Source organism: Panthera uncia (genome assembly GCF_023721935.1).
Source record: "Panthera uncia isolate 11264 chromosome D3 unlocalized genomic scaffold, Puncia_PCG_1.0 HiC_scaffold_8, whole genome shotgun sequence".
NCBI lineage: Eukaryota > Metazoa > Chordata > Mammalia > Carnivora > Felidae > Panthera > Panthera uncia.
The window spans coordinates 81938319-81956926 of NW_026057586.1; the positions used below are offsets into that span (position 1 = coordinate 81938319).

General features: G+C 37.2%; 1 protein-coding gene across 6 annotated transcripts in view; it reads left to right on the forward strand.

Moving 5' to 3' along the window:
- The window catches only part of TMEM116 (transmembrane protein 116), a 163418-nt gene that overhangs the window by 75311 nt on the left and 69499 nt on the right, over positions 1-18608 (forward strand). For 5 of the 6 annotated variants that reach the window (XM_049619949.1, XM_049619945.1, XM_049619948.1 and 2 more), the window contains 5 exons: positions 151-234; positions 591-726; positions 2453-2597; positions 3191-3264; positions 4025-17217. In XM_049619949.1, the coding sequence (XP_049475906.1) occupies positions 151-234; positions 591-726; positions 2453-2597; positions 3191-3264; positions 4025-4276 (691 nt within the window). In that variant the 3' untranslated portion in view covers positions 4277-17217. Of the gene's footprint in view, positions 1-150; positions 235-590; positions 727-2452; positions 2598-3190; positions 3265-4024; positions 17218-18608 lie in introns of those variants that run through there. The other variant, XM_049619947.1, reaches the window with a different exon arrangement.

The window sequence follows — 18608 nt, forward strand, 5'->3', positions numbered from 1 at the left end:
ATATATATATATATGTATATATATACACACACACATATTTGTGGAGAGTGGTGGAGTGATAGAGTTAGGAGAAGAACAGAGTATTTTGCAAAGGGGAAGGGAATAAAAATGTCTGAATATTAGGGTGATAAGGTTTTTTTTTCCTCCCAGCCTGATACCTCTGCTGTTGATGATACCTGTATTCTGTCTGGGCAATGTCAGTGAATGTTTCCGCAACTTCAGTCAGAGCCACAGGTAAGCAAGGACCAGATCTATCATTTTCATGGTAGACTACACCTTTTCTTTTCCATATATAGAGATGGAAAAGACTTTCTACATATACTCTGGCCAAGTTGTTTGTATTTGGAACAAGGTTCTATGGTACCTTGGTGTAGTCTATAGAGCAAGGTGTAGTCAAGGCCAAAAATACATAAGTAGAAATATAACACAAAGATACTAGAAGATAATGTGTCTATGAGAAAGAATAAGGGGTTATGGGAAAGGGTTAGCAAAATGATAAGTAAAATTGCATACTTAGTAAATTTTGTTGCACCAAATGGGTATCTCTCTGTATCTTTAGCAGTGTTCCTGTCCATTGATTCTCTTCCTAGGGGTATTCTGATGTATTCACCACCGTCAGCCATGGCTGAACTGCCTTCTGTCAACACATCAGTCTGTACCACACTTTATTTTTATGGGATCACCATTTTCCTGACCAGCTTTCTCCTCAGCCTCCTTGCTATTGTGGTACGGTGCTACCTGCCTTTATGGACAGAAAGGGAAGATTGGGAGGGATGCAGCAGTATTCCTAGGGACTGGGAAAAATGGGATGGAGAGGCATTTCCTAAAGTTCTAGATCTAAGAAAGTAGCTAAGAGATATTGATACTTTAATTACTACCTCAGTTTTTGGATTTCTCAAGATTAAATGATTAATGGGGAAAGAGCCTGTATTAATTATGTGATAATTATGCTCACCCTAGAACTAATATATGTTCCTGTGGATCCTCATGGAAAACCAAACCAGAAGATTAGTATGTGCCAAGTATATCCTTTATACAGGATAACACTCCAGAAATAGGAAATATGCTTTGATTTAATTTGATAATTTTCCAAATAACAAAGGAGTTTTCTTTTCTCAATTATTTATTGGGTGTAAATGCATATATGCTGTGTCTGACTGGGGTTAAAGTGCTAAGTGGCTTAAGCAGTTACTAAATACTCATTTGACATCACCAGAATGATGTACAGTTAAAATAATTAGCTATGGGACAATATGTTATTTACACGTAACTGCCTAGTATAAAATCAGTACACAAGTGAATATGCCTTTTTATTTGCCATATCTACTTTTCAGTATCATTTTTTCCTTTCTTCATATGCTAATTCAAGGATTACAAACTATCTGCCTGCAGACCAAATTTATCCTACAGAGATGTTTTATTTTGCTAGCACAGCTGGAACATGTGAACCAAGTATAATTGCAGAGAATTTCCTTTGACAATTTAAAAATAAGTTAGGGGGATAGCTTAGTTCAAATCAGCAACTATGTAAAGAGGGCGAAATGGTTACTTTATATTAAGATGGTTTTGATAATCTACGTTTAGAACTAATTGACAAGAGAGTCAGGTATCCCAGAGCCTGGCATCCTGGAGAATCTTGCTTCTTTAGAATAGCCTATGCTTCAGTGGGCATTCAGAATCAGAACTGATTCTAGTAGATGAAAATATTCCCAAATAAATAAAAGCCGCCTTTTGATTCCAGTGTCTGTGGGGAAAGGAAACTACATGGCTAAACTTAATTAAATAATTGACTTGTTCACTTAGAGAGTGGGTCTGGATTATTTGGGAAAATTTTAGATTTGGTCAGATTTGTTACCAAGATTATTACTTAATTTACTCCCCACAAAAAGCACTTTGGAAATCTAAACTGATTTGTATTCCATGAGCTTAACCTTATTCAGACAACCCCCAAAAAGAAGGGGAAAATGGTATTTTCCATCTAAGGACAATAAGACTTCCTAAATTTTTTTTTTTCTTAGAGTTGAGAATTTAAGCCCAGCCACAGTGCTCAAATATTTATTTTAAGGGTATTAAGTACAGAATGCTTTCTAACACAATCTCTAGTAAAGTGTTTTAAGAGGGTCTGGGTAGATCTTAACTTTAACTTCCCATGCATATATGGTGATTAGCCTCAGTCAGGAAAAAAAAAAAAAAGCCTGAGTGTTGATGTAATGTTTATATATGGAATGTGATAAACACAGGTTTATTTGTCCATTTCCCGGCCAAGCAGAAGTTCACTCTGAAGATAATTTTCTCTCAGAAAAGCCTGGTCTTAGATGGTAAAGACAGGAGAATGAGTTTTCTTGCTGTCAGATCCCAAGAGAAGTGATCCCTCTACAATGATAGGAGGCCACACCTGGGAAGTTTTACCAAGCCTTAGGCAAAGCTACTCAACTGCTGTACCCATGTTTAGGTCTTACTCATCCAAACCCAGACCCTATATAAGAAGTTTGTGAAATCGATTGGCTTTCTGGGGACCGAACAGTGGGCAGTGATTCACATCGTGGAACAGCGAGTGCGCTTCTATCCAGTGGCCTTCTTTTGCTGCTGGGGCCCAGGTGGGTATCTTAATGGAAAAAGCTGGGTAATGATGAGGGCAGCTATTGGGTTCTGATCAAGCAAAGTGGTCTTACCAGTAAGGGTGACTGCAACTTGTTAAATTCCTGTCCAACTGTAGAACTTGTGTTTGTCCCACTCATATTTCAAGTTTCCCCAACTTTCTTGTTTTTCTTCTTATGTTTTAGAAATTATGGTAATTAGACATGAGATGCAATCCAGTAAGAGAGGAAATGTCCTGACAGAGCTCAGAGATATTAACACCTGCCCTTCCTACTACACAAAGTGTAGTGAGGATCAGATTGGATAATGTTTATAAAAAAGCTTGGTAAATTCTGAAATGCTAACAAGTGTAACTTATCTTCCTGTAGTGTGCCTTACCATCATTGCTACACTAATAACCTGCAAAGTTTAGTCAATGAGGAATAGAAGTTGGAGACCTGAGGCCCAGTGGTTTATGGAACTGGTTAATCTCAGTCCTACTCTTCATTATGCCTATGGCTTTATTTCTCACAGTGCTTAGGCATGTATACTGGACAATTTTATGCTTAGAGGGCAGGGTTGTCAACAAGATTCATACTTTGTGTTTTCACAGCCGTCATTCTGATAATCATGAAGTTGACTAAGCCACAGAACATGAAGCTTCACATGGCCCTCTGTGTTCTCCAGGTAACATCTTCCACATCTGTTTTTATACCCTCTTACTCTGTTCTCTTACACTGCCATTACTCAGTAAGCACAATTTTTTTTGCCTTAGCATATTTATTTCAACATTGCAAAAGAGAAAATGTATTCTTTATATTTATGAAGAATGTGAAATTTTCCTCACAGCTGAGGTAGATACTTTGGTGAAAGTGCTGCCATGCATTTCAGAGCATATGTATCTCTGGTCAGCTTCATTTTATTGATAGTTTTTAAGGGATAGGTAACAAAACAACAAGATCTACTAGATAATGTTTTTGTGAAACACTGATAGTACATGATTCTGTCCCATCCAGAGTGAACTGAATGGGGTAAATTAGCTATTCAAGGTAAATGGGGAAAGAGGAATGCAGAAATAGAATGATTCTCTCTTTTCCTCTTTTATCAGATTTAAGAAGGCTTTTTGGGCTATCTGACTATACTGATAGGGCAGTTTTCTCAAGCCTAACCTGGAAAATGGAAGTAACAAGGGAGGGCATTGAAACCAGTTCATTTTCCTTATGTTTATGCCAAGAAATCTGACCAACTCTGTCATCCATGACGAGATACAGTGTGAAGAGTGAGTTTATTAGGAAGAGCTAGAAAAATATAAAAAAACTGACATCAGATCTTGATGTTTGAGATAGAGGAAATGTAACAATGCTTTATAAATAAGGGGAATGGGGACTACTCCCTGGATCTCTGAAAACCTGAAGGATGGGCTCCATCACCCCTTCATCTCCTCCAGGCTCTAACAGCATCATCCCAGGGTCTGCTCAACTGTGGAGTATATGGCTGGACACAGTACAAGTTCTACCAACTAAAGCAAGAGGCTCGGCGTGATGCAGACACCCAAACACCATTATTATGCTCACAGAAGAGATTCTATAGCAGGGGCCTAGATACAGTGGAATCTACCCTTGCTTTTGCTACCAGCCCTCCACCATTCTTTGAAACTGTAATACTGGAACATCCAGGAACCGGAGTTATTCCACACTAATGGATTGGGAAGAGTGTTGGGGAACATCTCCAGTCTTTTCCAACCATGCCTTGAACTATGGAAGGGAAAGAGGATGTAGTGCGTGCTTAGTGGCTTTTCTCATTGAATTGGGCAGGATCTCTCTAGTATTCTCAGATTCGCTTGTGATTCTTAAAGTCTTATTCAGAGAGGTGAAGCCACTGTCCTATGAAATAGACTCCTGTTACCTCAGTGAATATTAGATTTGTTTAAATCTCTTATAGATAAATTCTAGGTTATTATTTATATGTGTCCTTTCCAGGCTCTCTACTCTGTGATTGTGGGGGAAGTAGGGTGACATACAACAACTTGCTCAGATTTTGCCAGTATTGTTACTCTAAGACCAGACAAAGAAAATCCTGGGTTTCTGTTCTTTGAAGGTTTCTGAGACTCAGAAGAAACAAAGACAGTAACTACCAAAAAAGTGACCGTGGGATCCTCAGGCATATCCTACTCTGTTATTTGCTCAGTGCTGTTTCAAGTCTCAACAGTAGGGACCGTCTGCTCTAGAAAATTAAGGCCAATCTTATGAAGTTACAGAGGATAAGAAGATTTAAGAGAAATCAGGATTAAAAGAAACTTTAGATATCAAAAACTCTCAACTCCATTTACAAGCAGAAGTCCAAAGGTAGGTTTCATAGTGCCTGAACATAGAATTACGTTGAACCATGTGAACTTGCCATTTTTATAGGTGAAGAAGGCCTAATTTCAATTTTACATGGTTCGACCTACTGCTAAGTGCTAAATGTATGTTTATAGAAAAAAAAATGAATGAACAAGTGAATGAATGGCTAGTAAGGAGAATTTGAACCTTTTGGGAAAGAAAAGATTTCCAGCCTGCAGAGTCACATTCATAGTAGGAATGTCTAATCCATTTCTTTAACTATACAACAAGTGATGTTTGGTCTCTCCAGTTAAGTCATGAACAAGTCTGAGGCCAGGGCATCATATACTATGATGCCCAAAGAAAGAGGAAAGCCAAGTAGACAAAGTGGCTGGAATGAGAATCAACTACAACACCTAGAGTTAATAATCAGATGCTTCTCACCTGATATACTCCTTTGGTTTGTCCAAGGAAAAATCCTTAAGATTAGAGAAAATTTACAAAGTAGATTACAGTAGGGGATTAGACAGGATGCTCTGAAACGTAAGTTCCAGAGATTGTTCCAAGGAACTCTCTACAGAAATGTTAGGGAGCTCACAGTAACAGCTTAAACATTAAAAAAAAAAAAAAAAAAAATCACATCTTGAGGCCTCTCATTGCCCCAGAGCTCTGGAGACCTGATTTCTGGATAGCACAGAACAGGAAAGATTGCTTCACCAAGGGAGCTGCTTTAACCTCTTTTAATTTAAAAATGAATAAGTATTTGACATTTGAAGAGACAGATGGAAAAAAGAAAGAATTCCTATTTCCATAGACCTTGAGGGACACCAGAACTACAGAGTCCAATTGTTAAAAAGTCCTTTTAGTGTCACTTCATATTTGGCTTTATTACCAGAAAGAGGGTAATTATCAAATGTTTGTCAAGTTTGTTCATCTTGCTTCTCTGATGAATTTTTAAATTGACACTGGTCTTACATCTTCTATACATGTAAGCAAATAAATAGATAGTAGGAATGAGGAATTGTAAAAGGCTAGGCAAGATCCAGATCAGTATTGTCAGCTTTTTATCATACTGAGAAACAGAGGGGACACGTAGAACTGGGCCACTATTCAAACTGTCCCCATAACCTTTAGATTCACATGTAGGAAGGGTATAGACAGATATAGTGGCAGTTCTTAAAATTGTTGCAAATACTCCTCCATGACACTTGTCCAGGCTGTAGTCATAATGGAGTATAGTGGTTTTATCTAAGCAGGTTTGATTAATATAGATTTTCTGTGGACCACTTTGGGTACCATCCTTCATCTCCCTGTCATCAATTCTGTCTGTGGCTTCAAAAAACTGTGCATTCCAATACCACATGTCCCACACGGGGAACTGGGTGCTTGATGTTTTTCAGTTCAGTCAACAGCTTTTCACATTTTGCATCTTTGGCCTTGCAGTTAATGAAGATCTTAACCATCCCTTTAGATTCACTGCCACAGTTTCTAAACCTGTCACTCTTGGTATCCAGGTAATGATATCAACTTTCTAGGCAACCTTCGTGCCCTTTCCAAAGATTTTAACACACTGATTCTCTGTGCTTTAACACCAGTCCTGCTAACAGTAACCTTGTTCTTTTTAAGGTGTGCTGTCTTGCTGGTAGATATCTGTCTGGCACCACCTTGAGGTGCCATTACTGTGTTCTGGGAGGTCACACTCATCTACACTGAGGCAGCACTTTCTACCTTTAGAAATATGCAGGTTTTGGAGAAGGATCCAAGTGTGCAGTCTGAAACTTTCTTCAGCTGGCATGAGGGCAGACAACAATGATCCTTTTAACAATCACTGCCACAATCACATTCTTTTCCTTTATTTATTGTCTTTTTTTTTTTTTTTTTTTTTTTTACAATATGGCTTCCCAAAGGAGCTTTGGAGCTCAGGTTTATTAAACAGAGAGTTCCCTCAGTGCTTGTACAACAGCTGGTGGAAGTTGTCAAAGCTGCAGTTGCTGAAGCCCATATCTACAGTAAGAAATTCATGCATAGGGCAGAGGTTCTGGTTATGACACTTGCAGGCCACATGGTCATGGTTCATTCCCAAGTTCAAGCTCATGAGCCATAAAAGCTGTGAAATGTGGTATATTTTCATGAGATAAGGATTCAGTACTGGTTGCATTCTCAGCACTGCAGATAACATTAAGAAATGCATGGTCCTTGTAGTTCCCAAGACTTTGGCTTAATGATCATATGAGTAACATTATGCTTCACCCTTCTCAAAAGATGCCAGTCTGTCTAGCAGTTAAAAATTTGAAGTGTTTCTTACAAATTCAGGGAGATTTTCTGGTTTCTCTGTGTCCATATCTTTAACCCAGTAAGTAATACTGTCACGTTTACTTCCTTCATGTACCAGTTAACCATAGCATGAACATCCATTACCATCTGTGTTGTCTTGGTAACATTATTCCACATTTGGAACTGCTTGTTGTCAACCACAGTAAACATTTCTGCATACTTGGGAAGTGACTACATTTAGGACATTGGAAACGAGGAGGGTTCTATTTTGCTGTGAAATTGTGAAGTGGTTAAGAGCTCCTCCTGTTCATCTCCACTGACTACATAAGACTAACCTGATTTTAAAGATATGCTGAAAACCATATGCTCAAAATTCTTTGAAGTGTGTATAGGTTTGATGCCAAAGACAATGTCATGTAAGGTCAGGATTCCCTGTATAGCCCAGCAAGTGCTGATAATAACAAGAGAATGCAGGCTACCCTCTGAATACCCAGTCGTCCTGAATAAAAGCCATGATCCAAGCTTAGTTTTTCATTTTGATGTTTATAAACAGAGAAGTTCTTGACAAATATCCCTAAACCTTATCAATGACCATTTGATTTCATAGAGGAAAGGGCAGAAGGGAGGCAAAATAACTAGGGTTGTCATTGTCATGGCCCAGTTGAAGCAACTAATGATCCTGCACTTCTGTCTCAGTTGCGTTCCCCAAGATCCAGATCTTTGTCCACGACACAGTTGTTTGGCCAAAGCTCAAAGCTTTGCTGCCTGTCAGAAGGATAGCTGCCCCAAGCCTGAACATTACATGATGACATCTGCTATTTGATTGTGCCTCCTCCTACTCTTGTTTTGCTCTGTCTTCTCAGTAGTGTCCTTACTTTGTAACCCTCATCAAAGCACAACAATTGTGCTGCTTAGCTGAACTCCTGCTGTCTTTATAGAGGAGTATACCAAGGAGAGGAAACTTTCAGAGGTCCTGCCAATACTGTTACTCAGCATCAAGCCCCAAGGAAAGAAAAAGATACAACCTTCTTCTTTAGTCCTAGTCGTAGTCCTCATGGGACAGTCTTCCCCTCCTGTCATTCATTGTTCTTTTGAGTCATTGAAACCAAAGGTTTCAGGAACAGGGGTTTGTGGATCTCTGGGTAGGTCACAGGCCTCTGCTGTTGAATGCATTTTGCATCATTCCCTACTCTGTACTCTACAGCCCTTTTCAAACCCTCAGTCCTTTTCTTTCTTTCTTTCTTTCTTTCTTTCTTTCTTTCTTTCTTTCTCTCTCTTTCTTTCTGTCTTTCTGTCTTTCTTTCTCATGATATGTTTATTGGTTTATTCCTAGAATACATGAAAAGTGGTTTTAGAATAACTAATTCATGCCTCTCTGAAAAGCAGGTATATGGGGGTGCCTGGGTGGCTCAGTCAGTTGAGCGTCCAACTTCAACTCAGGTCATGATCTCGCGGTTTGTGGGTTCAAGCCCCATGCCGGGTTCTGTGCTGACAGCTCAGAGCCTGGAGCCTGCTTTGTATTCTGTGTCTCCTCTTCCCCTCCCATGTTCATGCTCTGTCTCTCTCTCTCTCTCTCTCAAAAATAAATAAATGTTAAAAAAATTTTTTTTAAAAGAAAAGAAAAACAGATATATGAACTGGAGAATGGTATGAGGTCAAAATAATGTTTTCCAAAATTATTTCAGTTAGTACTTCTCTATCTAGATCTATCCACTCTGATGATATTATTCCTTTTGGATACAGTTAAGTTCATATGTTACTATTTGTATTTAATTTTGGGTTTTCCCTCACATTTTGGATGATGATGAATATTTGGGGGACATGTGAAATATTACCATGATTCTAAAACTCAGTACTATCCCAAAAATATACCCAAAAGTACACCTCCTTGAGCCTTTAATCTGTTCCTGTGTCCTACTTCTTTCCATCCAGTTACCAACCACCAATCTTAATAGTACTCAAGTTTATTTTTCCTGTATTTCTTCCTGCACAAATTAACAGATACATGTATATTTTCTTATAGCCTCTTCTTTATTATGTAAAGGTAGCATAACATTTTCCACTTTCCTTTTTAAAGTTACATCCTATAAATTATTTCCATAGCAGGTCAATGAAATCTTCCTCATTCTCTCTCTCTCTTTTACTGGTGCATAGTATCCATATTGTGGATGTAATTTATTTAATCACTCTCCTATGTGTGGGCTTTTCAGTTGTTTACATTATTTTGAAATTACACCCATACATCAACAAATAATCTTACACATATGTATTTTTGTGGAGGCAAGTTCCTCCAAAATGGGAAGGCAGTGCCCAAAGCTAACTGCATATGTAGCTTTGTTTGATATTGCCAAAGTCCCCTTCAGAAGGGTTTTGCCAGTTGCATTCCCACTAGCAATGTATTAGAGTGCCTATTTTCCCACACTGTAAGTAACAGAGTTATGTTACCATTTCATAAATTTTAATTTTCACCAAATAGGTAAGAAGTGGCATCTTACTTTTGTTTAAGTTGTATTTTTCTAATTTTGAATGAATTTGAACATGTTTGAATATGTTTAAGGCCGTTTTTATATCTTTTAATAGTTATCTCTTCATGTCCTTTCCCCTTTTTCTATCAAGCTTTTGGTCTTTTTTCTCCCTAACCTTTTTCCCCAGCTTTATTAAGGTATAATTCATGAATAAAATCACATATATATTAAACTGTACAACATGCTGACTTATGTATATACGTATAAAATATGTATTAAATATATTTATGTAAATATAAATTTTCTAAAAGGCAAAGGAGCTAGAAGAGTTAAAATAATTTCCAAGAAGTGGCGCCTGGGTGGTTCATTCGGTTAAGCATACAACTCTTGATTTCAGCTTAGGTCATGATCTCATGGTTCGTGAGTTTGAGCCCCTCATCAGGCTCTGAGTTGATGGCACAGAGCCTGCTTGGGATTTTCTGTCCCTTCTCTCTGCCCCTCTCCCACTCATGCTCTCTATCTAAAAATAAATAAATTTAAAAAAAATTAAAAAATATAATTTTGGAGAATAACATGAAAGGAACCAGTATATTCAATTTGAAGACTGTGTGGTATTGGTGATGAGACAGATACACAGATCAATCAAACAGAAAAGAGAACTCACACATGTATGGCCAACTAATTTTTGACAGAGAGGCAAAAGCAATTGCATAGATGAAAGACAGTCTTTTCAACATATGATGCTGGAAAATTAGACATACATAGACAAAAAAATGACCTCAAGCTAAACCTCACATTTTATACAAAAATCACTCCTAAATGGGTCGTAGACTTAAATATAAAATATAAAACTATGAAACTTTTTAGGAGAAAATATAGAACATCTTTAGGACTTGGGGAGGAATTCTTAAACGTGATACCAAAAGTGTGATCCATAAAAGAAATCCATAAATTGGACCTCATCAAAGCTAAAAAAAAAAAAAAAAAAAAAAAATCTTTATTTAGAAAAGATCCTGTTAAGAGTATGAAAAGACATGCTATAAACTGGGAGAAAATATTTATAGACCATATATCTGATAAGAGACTCATCTAGAATATATAAAGAACTCTAATTACTCAACAATCCAGTTAGAGAATGGGCAAAAGATGAAGAGACATTTCACTGAACAGGATATATGAATAGCAGATAAGCCCATGAAAAGATGTTTAACATTAGTAGGCATTAGAGGAATGCAAATTAAGACCCCCAAGAGATCATTATAGACCTATCAGAACAGCTAAAATTTGAAAAATAGGGACCATGCCAAATGTTAATGAGGACGCAGAGAAACTAGATCTTTCATACATTTCTGATAGGAGTGTAAAATTGTATAGCAACTCTGGAAAACAAGTAGTTTCTTTAAAAAACTAAGCAAATGGTATGACTTAGCAATTAGGGTTCTGGATATTTATCCCAGAGAAATGAAAATGTATGTCTGCATAAAAATCTGTACATAAATAATTACAGAAGCTTTATTTCTAATAGCTAAAAACTGGAAGCAACCAAAGTGTTCCTCAATAGGTGAAAGGTTAAACTGTGTTAAGTCCATATTATGTATTAGCATCAAAAAGGGACGAAACATTGAGCCACAAAACAACTTAGCAGGATCTCAAGGACATTAAGGTGAGTGAAAAAAGCAATATCAAAAGGTTAGAGACCATATGATTCTGTTTGTGTAACATTTTTGAAATGACAGTATTAGAGATGGAAAAGATATTAGTGGTTGCCAGGGGTTAGGAATGGTGGAGTGACTATATAGAGGGGTGGTATGAATGAGATCTTTGTGGTGATAGCATAGTCCTCTATCTTGATTGTGGTGGTGGTTACAGAAATCTACACATGATAAAATGGCATAGAACTCTTCACATTGTTTCAGTGTCGATGTCCCGGTTGTGACACTCTTCTGTATCAAAGGGGAGAAACTCAGTGAAAAGTATATATGACCTTTTTATGTTATATTTGCAATTTCCCATGAATTATTTCAATACTTTTTTTTTAATACCAACATGACTGCCAAACACATTTAAACTATTAGAAATATAAGGAGGGACGCCTGAGTGGCTCAGTAGGTTAAGCGTCTGACTCTTGATTTTGGTTCAGGTCATGATCTGAGGGTTGTGGAATTGAGTCCCACAACAAACTCCATGCTGAGTGAGGAGTCTGCTTGGGATTCTCTCTCTTCTTCTTCCTCTCTCTCTCATTCCCTTTCTCTCCCTCTCCCCACCCCCCTGTCTTCCCCCACCCCTGCTCATGTGCACACTCTGTGTCTCTAAAATAAAAACAAAAATTAAAAAAGAACTGTAACAAACAGCTGATAAAAACATAATTTAAGAGGAAGTTTTATTTACTAAAACAATTTTTTTTAGAAAGAGGGCTCAAGTGAGCAACAGAGAGAGAGAGAGAAAGAGGAGGTGGGGCTCACCCGGGGCTTGTGTCTTACCTTAAGTGGGGCTTGTGCTCACCCGAAGTGAGGTTCGTGGGGTTCGTGCTCACCAGAAGCGGGGCTTGTGCTCACCCAAAGCAGGACACAAGCTCACCTGAAGTGGGGCTTGAGCTCACCTGATGTGCGACTCAAACTCATGAACTGTGAGATCATGACCTGAGATCAAGCAGACAAGTGAACTCAAAAAGAAATCATTGGAAATAATTCAGTCAGAGGAGCAAAAAGAAAAAAAAGAAAAGAAAATGAAAGTTCAGGGATTTAAAGGATATCATAAAGCAGAGCAATATACACATTATAGGAGTCCCAGAAGGACAGAAAAAAAAAAGTAAATAAAAGGACTAGAAAGCTTACTCAAAGAAATAGAGGCTGGAAAATTCACAGATCTGGGGAAGGAAATGGATGTGTACAGATCCATGAAGACTCTAGAGAACACCAAACAGGAGGACTCCAAAAACAGCCACACTGAGACATGTTATAATCAAATTGTCAAAAGCCAAAGACAGAAAATTTTGAAATCAGAGAAAAGCAACTTGTCATATAAGAGGGAACATTTATGACTCTCATTGGCTTTTTTCAGCAGAAAGTCTGTAGGCTAGAACAGAATTGCATGATATATTCAAACTGAAAGAAAAAAACCCCTGCCAACCAAGGCTACTTTACCTGGCAAAATTATCCCCCCAAAATGAAGAGATAAAGAATTTTCTAAACAAAGGTTGAAGGAGTTAATCACTACTATAACTGCCTTGAAAGAAATGATAAAGGAAGTTCTTCAAGTTGAAATGATGATAAAAATCAACACGATGGCTTAAGAAAATATGAAACTCATTGGTAAAGGCAAATATATAGACAAATACAGAATACTGTATTACTTTAATGGTGGTAAATAAATTGCTTTTAGTTCTAGCATAAAAATTGAAAGACAAAAGTATTGAAAGTAACAAAATATATTACAAAATACACAATATGAATAGATGCTAATTATGACAATAATAACAAAGTAGCAAGTGGGGTAGAAGTTAAAATGTTGATTTTTTTAATGTGATTAAGCTTAAGTTGTTATCAGCTTAAAATAGACCCTTATAGGGGGCGCCTGGGTGGCTCAGTCGGTTGAGCGCCGACTTCGGCTCAGGTCACGATCTCGCGGTCCGTGAGTTCGAGCCCCACATCGGGCCCCTGTGCTGACAGCTCAGAGCCCGGAGCCTGTTTCAGATTCTGTGTCTCCCTCTCTCTGACCCTCCCCCATTCATGCTCTGTCTCTCTCTGTCTCAAAAATAAATAAACGTTAAAAAAAAATAAAATAAAATAGACCCTTATAACTATATTTTGTGTGAGCCCCAAGGTAACCACAAAAATTACCAATAGAAGTTACAAAAGAAAAAAGGAAGTAGTTAAAGCATATCAATACCAAAAAAATCAATAAAATGGAAAGGAAGACAAGAAAGGAAAAAGGCAGACGAAGTAACCATAAAACTACCAGAAAACAGCAAAATGGCAATACTAAATCCTTCCCTATCAATAATTACTTTAAATGTAAATAGATTAAATTTCCCAACCAGAAGATGTAAAGTGGCTGGATGGATTAAAAAAACAAGACTCTGTAAGAAACTCACTTCAGATTTATGGACACACATAGGCTGAAAGTGAAGGGATGGGAAAAGATTCTATGCAAATGATAATTCAAAGAGAACAAAGGTGACTATACTTAGGTCAGACAAAATAGACTTTAAGTCAGGATAGCCACAAGAGACAAGGACATTATATAATGATAAAAGGAGTAATCCACCAGGAAGAGAGAACAATTATATATGCACCTGACATTTCATGGGAATACAAAGATACTACAAAAACATAGTAAAGACTGTTTACCAAAATCTAATAGCCCCTAAATATATAAAGCAAATATGGGCAGAACTGAATGGAGCAGATAACAATATACAGTAAAACCTTGGATTGCAATTAACTTGTTCAGTGAGTGTCCCACAAGATGAGCAAACATTTCTAATAAATTTTAACTTGATAACCGAGTGATGTCTTGCAATACAAGTAGTACATAACGCCACATGTGACATGCTCACCACTGAGCCAAAGGTTGTTCTCTCTGTCTCTCTGTCTCTCTCATTTGCTGAGGGATTGTAGGAGATTGTCTCCCATGCTCAGATGCTTGGTCTCAAGCCATGGTGTTTGGCAGAAATCAATGATTTTTCAGAACATTGGAAGGTGCCCACAACCAGCATTAGTGTATTTTTTTTTTTTTTGTCACTTCAAAGCACCTATAGACATTCCTTTGCTTTTCCATACAAGAGTAAGCTTAGGAATGCTTGGCTTCATTGTAGGTCAGGCTGCCTGCAGTTATTGACCCTTTCCTATGCTGCCTTATTGCCACTTACATTAAATACAGTATATGACAAGTTTATTAATACTGTACTGTAGTCAATATCCATTAGTGGTAGTGAAAGTCATACTACACAATAACCCTACTCTCTCTTGTCTCCCTCACACCAGCCAAGAAGGTTTTCAAAGATAAGTGCAGGTTAATCTGTTTATTTTTCCTTACATTTTATATTTTCTTTATCATTTTGTATTATATTACAGAATTGTAATCATTTTTATATGAATATTTTGGGGGTGTGGAATTAATCAGCTCAGTTTCCATTATTTCTTATGGGGAAATTTGCTTTGATATACAAGTGCTTTGGATTACAAGCATGCTTCCAGAATGAATTTTGCTTGCAAACCAAGGTTTTACTGTACTAATAATAGGGGACTTCAATATCTCACTTTCTTTTTTTTTTTTAATGTTTATTTTTGAGAGAGACAGAGAGAGAGAGAGAGAGAGAGAGAGAGAGAGAGAGTGTGTGTGTGTGAGAGAGAACAAGGGAGGGCCAGGGAGAGAGGGAGACACAGAATCTGAAGCAGGCTCCAGGCTCTGAGCTGTCAGCACAGAGCCCAGTGTGAGGCTCGAACTCACGAATTGTGAGGTCACGACTTGAGCCCAAGTCGGACGTTTAACCAACTGAGCCACCCAGGCGCCCCATTATATTCCACTTTCAATAATGGGTAGGACATCCAGGTAGAGTATCAATAAAGAAACAGAGGACTTAATATAGACCAAATGGACCTAATAGACCTATCAGAGCATTGAACCTAACGGGGGGCAGAATATACATTCTTCTTAAGTGCACCATACACAAAAATCAACTCAAAATGAATTAAAGACTTAAATCTAATACCTGAAACTGTACACCTCCTAGAAAAAGCTTCATGACATTGAAATGATTTCATGGATATGCTATCAAAAGCACAAACAACAAAAATAAAAATTAGTGGGACTACATCAAGCTAAAAAGCTTCTGTACAGCAAACAATCAACAGAATGAAAAGTCAGGTTTCAGAGTGGGAGAGATTATTTGCAAACCTGATACCTGTTAAGGAGTTCATCTCCAAAATATATAAGGAACTCCTACAACTCAGTAGCAAAGTTAATATCCCAATTATAAAATGGGCTAAGGACTTGGATAGACATACTTCAAAGAAGACATACAGATGGCCAACAAATGTATGAAAAAATGTTCAACATTATAATTATCAGGGAAACGTAAATCAGAACTACAGTGAGATATCCCCTCATAGCTGTTGGGATGGCTATTATCAAAAAAACAGTGTTAGGATTTGTCGAAATTAGCCGCCTTGCACACTGTTGGTGGGAATGCAAAACAGTGTGACCACTATAAAAAACAATATCGAGATTCCTCAAAACAACTAAAAAGGAACTATCCTACAATCCAGCAATCCCATTTATAGCACTTATTTAAACAATTGAAATAAGGATCACAAAGAGACACTAGCATTCCCATGTTCATTGTAGCCAAGTTTACCATAGCCAAGATGTAGAAACAATGTTGAACAGGTAAAATCTGCATGTATGTACCACAGAATACTATTCAATCTTAAAAAATAAGGAAGTCCTGCAATATGTGAAAACATAGATGAACCTTGAGGACATTATGCTAAATAAAATAGGGAAATCACAGAAAGATACTGCATAATTCCACTTATATGAGGTATCTAAGCCAAATGCATAGAATCAAAAAAGTAGAATGGTGATTGTCACAGGCTGGAGAATGGGGATTTATTAATAAAGTTTCAGTTAAGCAGGGTGAATAAGTTCTGGAAATCTGTACAACATTATATCTATAGTCAACAATAATGTAAAGTACTTAAAATTTTATTAAAAAGGTAGATTTCATGTGTTGTTACCACAATAAAAAAATGAAAAATTTAGGAATATATGATATGGGTACAGAAGAGATTTGAAACTACAAATATATTTGTGCAAATTTGTTTTCACTAAATTTGAAAATCTAAAGGAAAATATGGAAGGTTCTGTATGGAATTAATGTAATCATAATACCCCAACTTGATAAAGATGGCATTTTTTAAAGGCAGAGATAATCTCACTTATTCTGAATGTAGACACAACCAAAAAGGTATATCAAAAATAGAATCTTGTATATTGGAGGAAAATATACAAAAAAAGAATTTATGCCATGAAAACAGACACATAGATCAACGGAACAGAATAGAAAATACAGAAGTAGACCCACAAATGTCTGGCCAACTAATCTTTGACAAAACAGGAAGGAATATCCAATGGAAAAAAGACCGTCTCTACAGCAAATGGTGTGGGAAAACTGGTCAGTGACATGCAGAAGAATGAACCTGGACAGCACTTCCTTAACACCATACACAAAAATAAATTCAAAATAGATGAAAGACCTAAATGTAAAACAGGAAACCATCAAAGTCTTAGAGGAGAAAATAGGCAGCAACCTCTTTGACCTTGGCCACAGCAACTTCTTACTCAACACATCTGGAGGCAAGGGAAACAAAAGCAAAAATGCACTATTGGGACCTCATCAAGATAAAAAGCTTCTGCACAGTGAAGCAAACAGTCATCAAAATAAAAAGGCAACCAACGGAGTGGGAGAAGACATTTGCAAATGACATATCAGATAAAGGGTTAGTATCTAAAATCTATAAAGAACTTACCAAACTCAACACCCAAAAAACAAATAATCCAGTGAAGAAATGGACAGAAGACAGAAGACATGAATAGACACTTTTCCAAAGAAGACATCCAGATGGCTAACAGACACATGAAAAGATGCTCAACATCATTCATCACCAGGGAAATACAAATCAAAACTACAATGAGATACCACCTCACAGCTGTCAGAATGGCTAAAATTAACAGCTCAGGAAACAACAGACATTGGCAAGGATGCAGAGAAAGGGGAACCCTTTTTCATACTTGCTGGGAATGCAAACTGGTGCAGCCACTCCAGAAAATAGTATAGAGGTTTCTCAAAAAGTTAAAAATAGAACTACCCTGCGACCCAGCAGTTACACTACTAGGAAGTTATAGAAAGGATACAAAAATGCTGAGGGGCACATGTGCTGCCGTGCCTATAGCAGTGCTATCAACTAGCCAAATTATGGAAAGAGCCCAAATGTGCATTGACTGATGAATGGATAAAGAAGATGTGGGGTGTGTGTGTGTGTGTGTGTGTGTGTGTGTGTGTGTGTGTGTATAATGGAATATTATATATTATTATATAATTTGATCAAAAAACATGAAATCTTGCCATTTACAACAATGTGGATGGAGCTAGAATGTATTATGCTAGGCAAAATAAGTAAGAGAAGCTCAAATATGATTTCATTCATATGTGGAATTCAAGAAACAAAACATGAGTATAGGGAAAGGGAAGGAAAAATAAGATAAAAACAGAAAAGGGGACAAACCATAAAAGACTCTTAAATACAGAGAACTCAGGGTGGCTGGAGGGGATGAGGGGAGGGATGGGCTAAATGGGTGATGGGCATTAAGGGAGGTCACTTGTTGGGATGAGCACTCGGTATTATACGTAAGTGATGAATCACTGAATTCTACTCTTGAAACAAATACTGCACTATATGTTAACTGACTTGAATTTAAATTTAAAAAGAATTTATGCTAGAAACATAAGCATGAGTTTCACTTTTTAATAAATGCATCATCATAATCCATGACACAAAAGCTTAAAGGAGAAAAAAATGAACCTAAGAGTACCTACCAAAAATTTTATTAAAATTCACCAACTATTCCTATTTTTTAAATTTTCATGGGAGGGGTGCCTGGGTGGCTCAATCAGTTGGGTGTCTGGCTCTTGATCTCGGTTCAGGTCATGATCTCACAGACCGTGAGCTCCGCATTGGGCTCCAGCACTAAGCTTGGAGCCTGCTTAGGATTCTCTCTATGCTCCTCCCTCTCTGCCTTTCACTCTCTCTCTTTCTCTCTCTCTCCAAATAAATAAAATTAGTTTAAAAAAACTTCATGGAATACAAAGATATTACATAAACATAGTAAAGACTGTTTACCAAAATCTAATAGCAAATAGCTTTTTTTTAATATCAAATTTATTGTCAAATTGGTTTCCATAAAACAC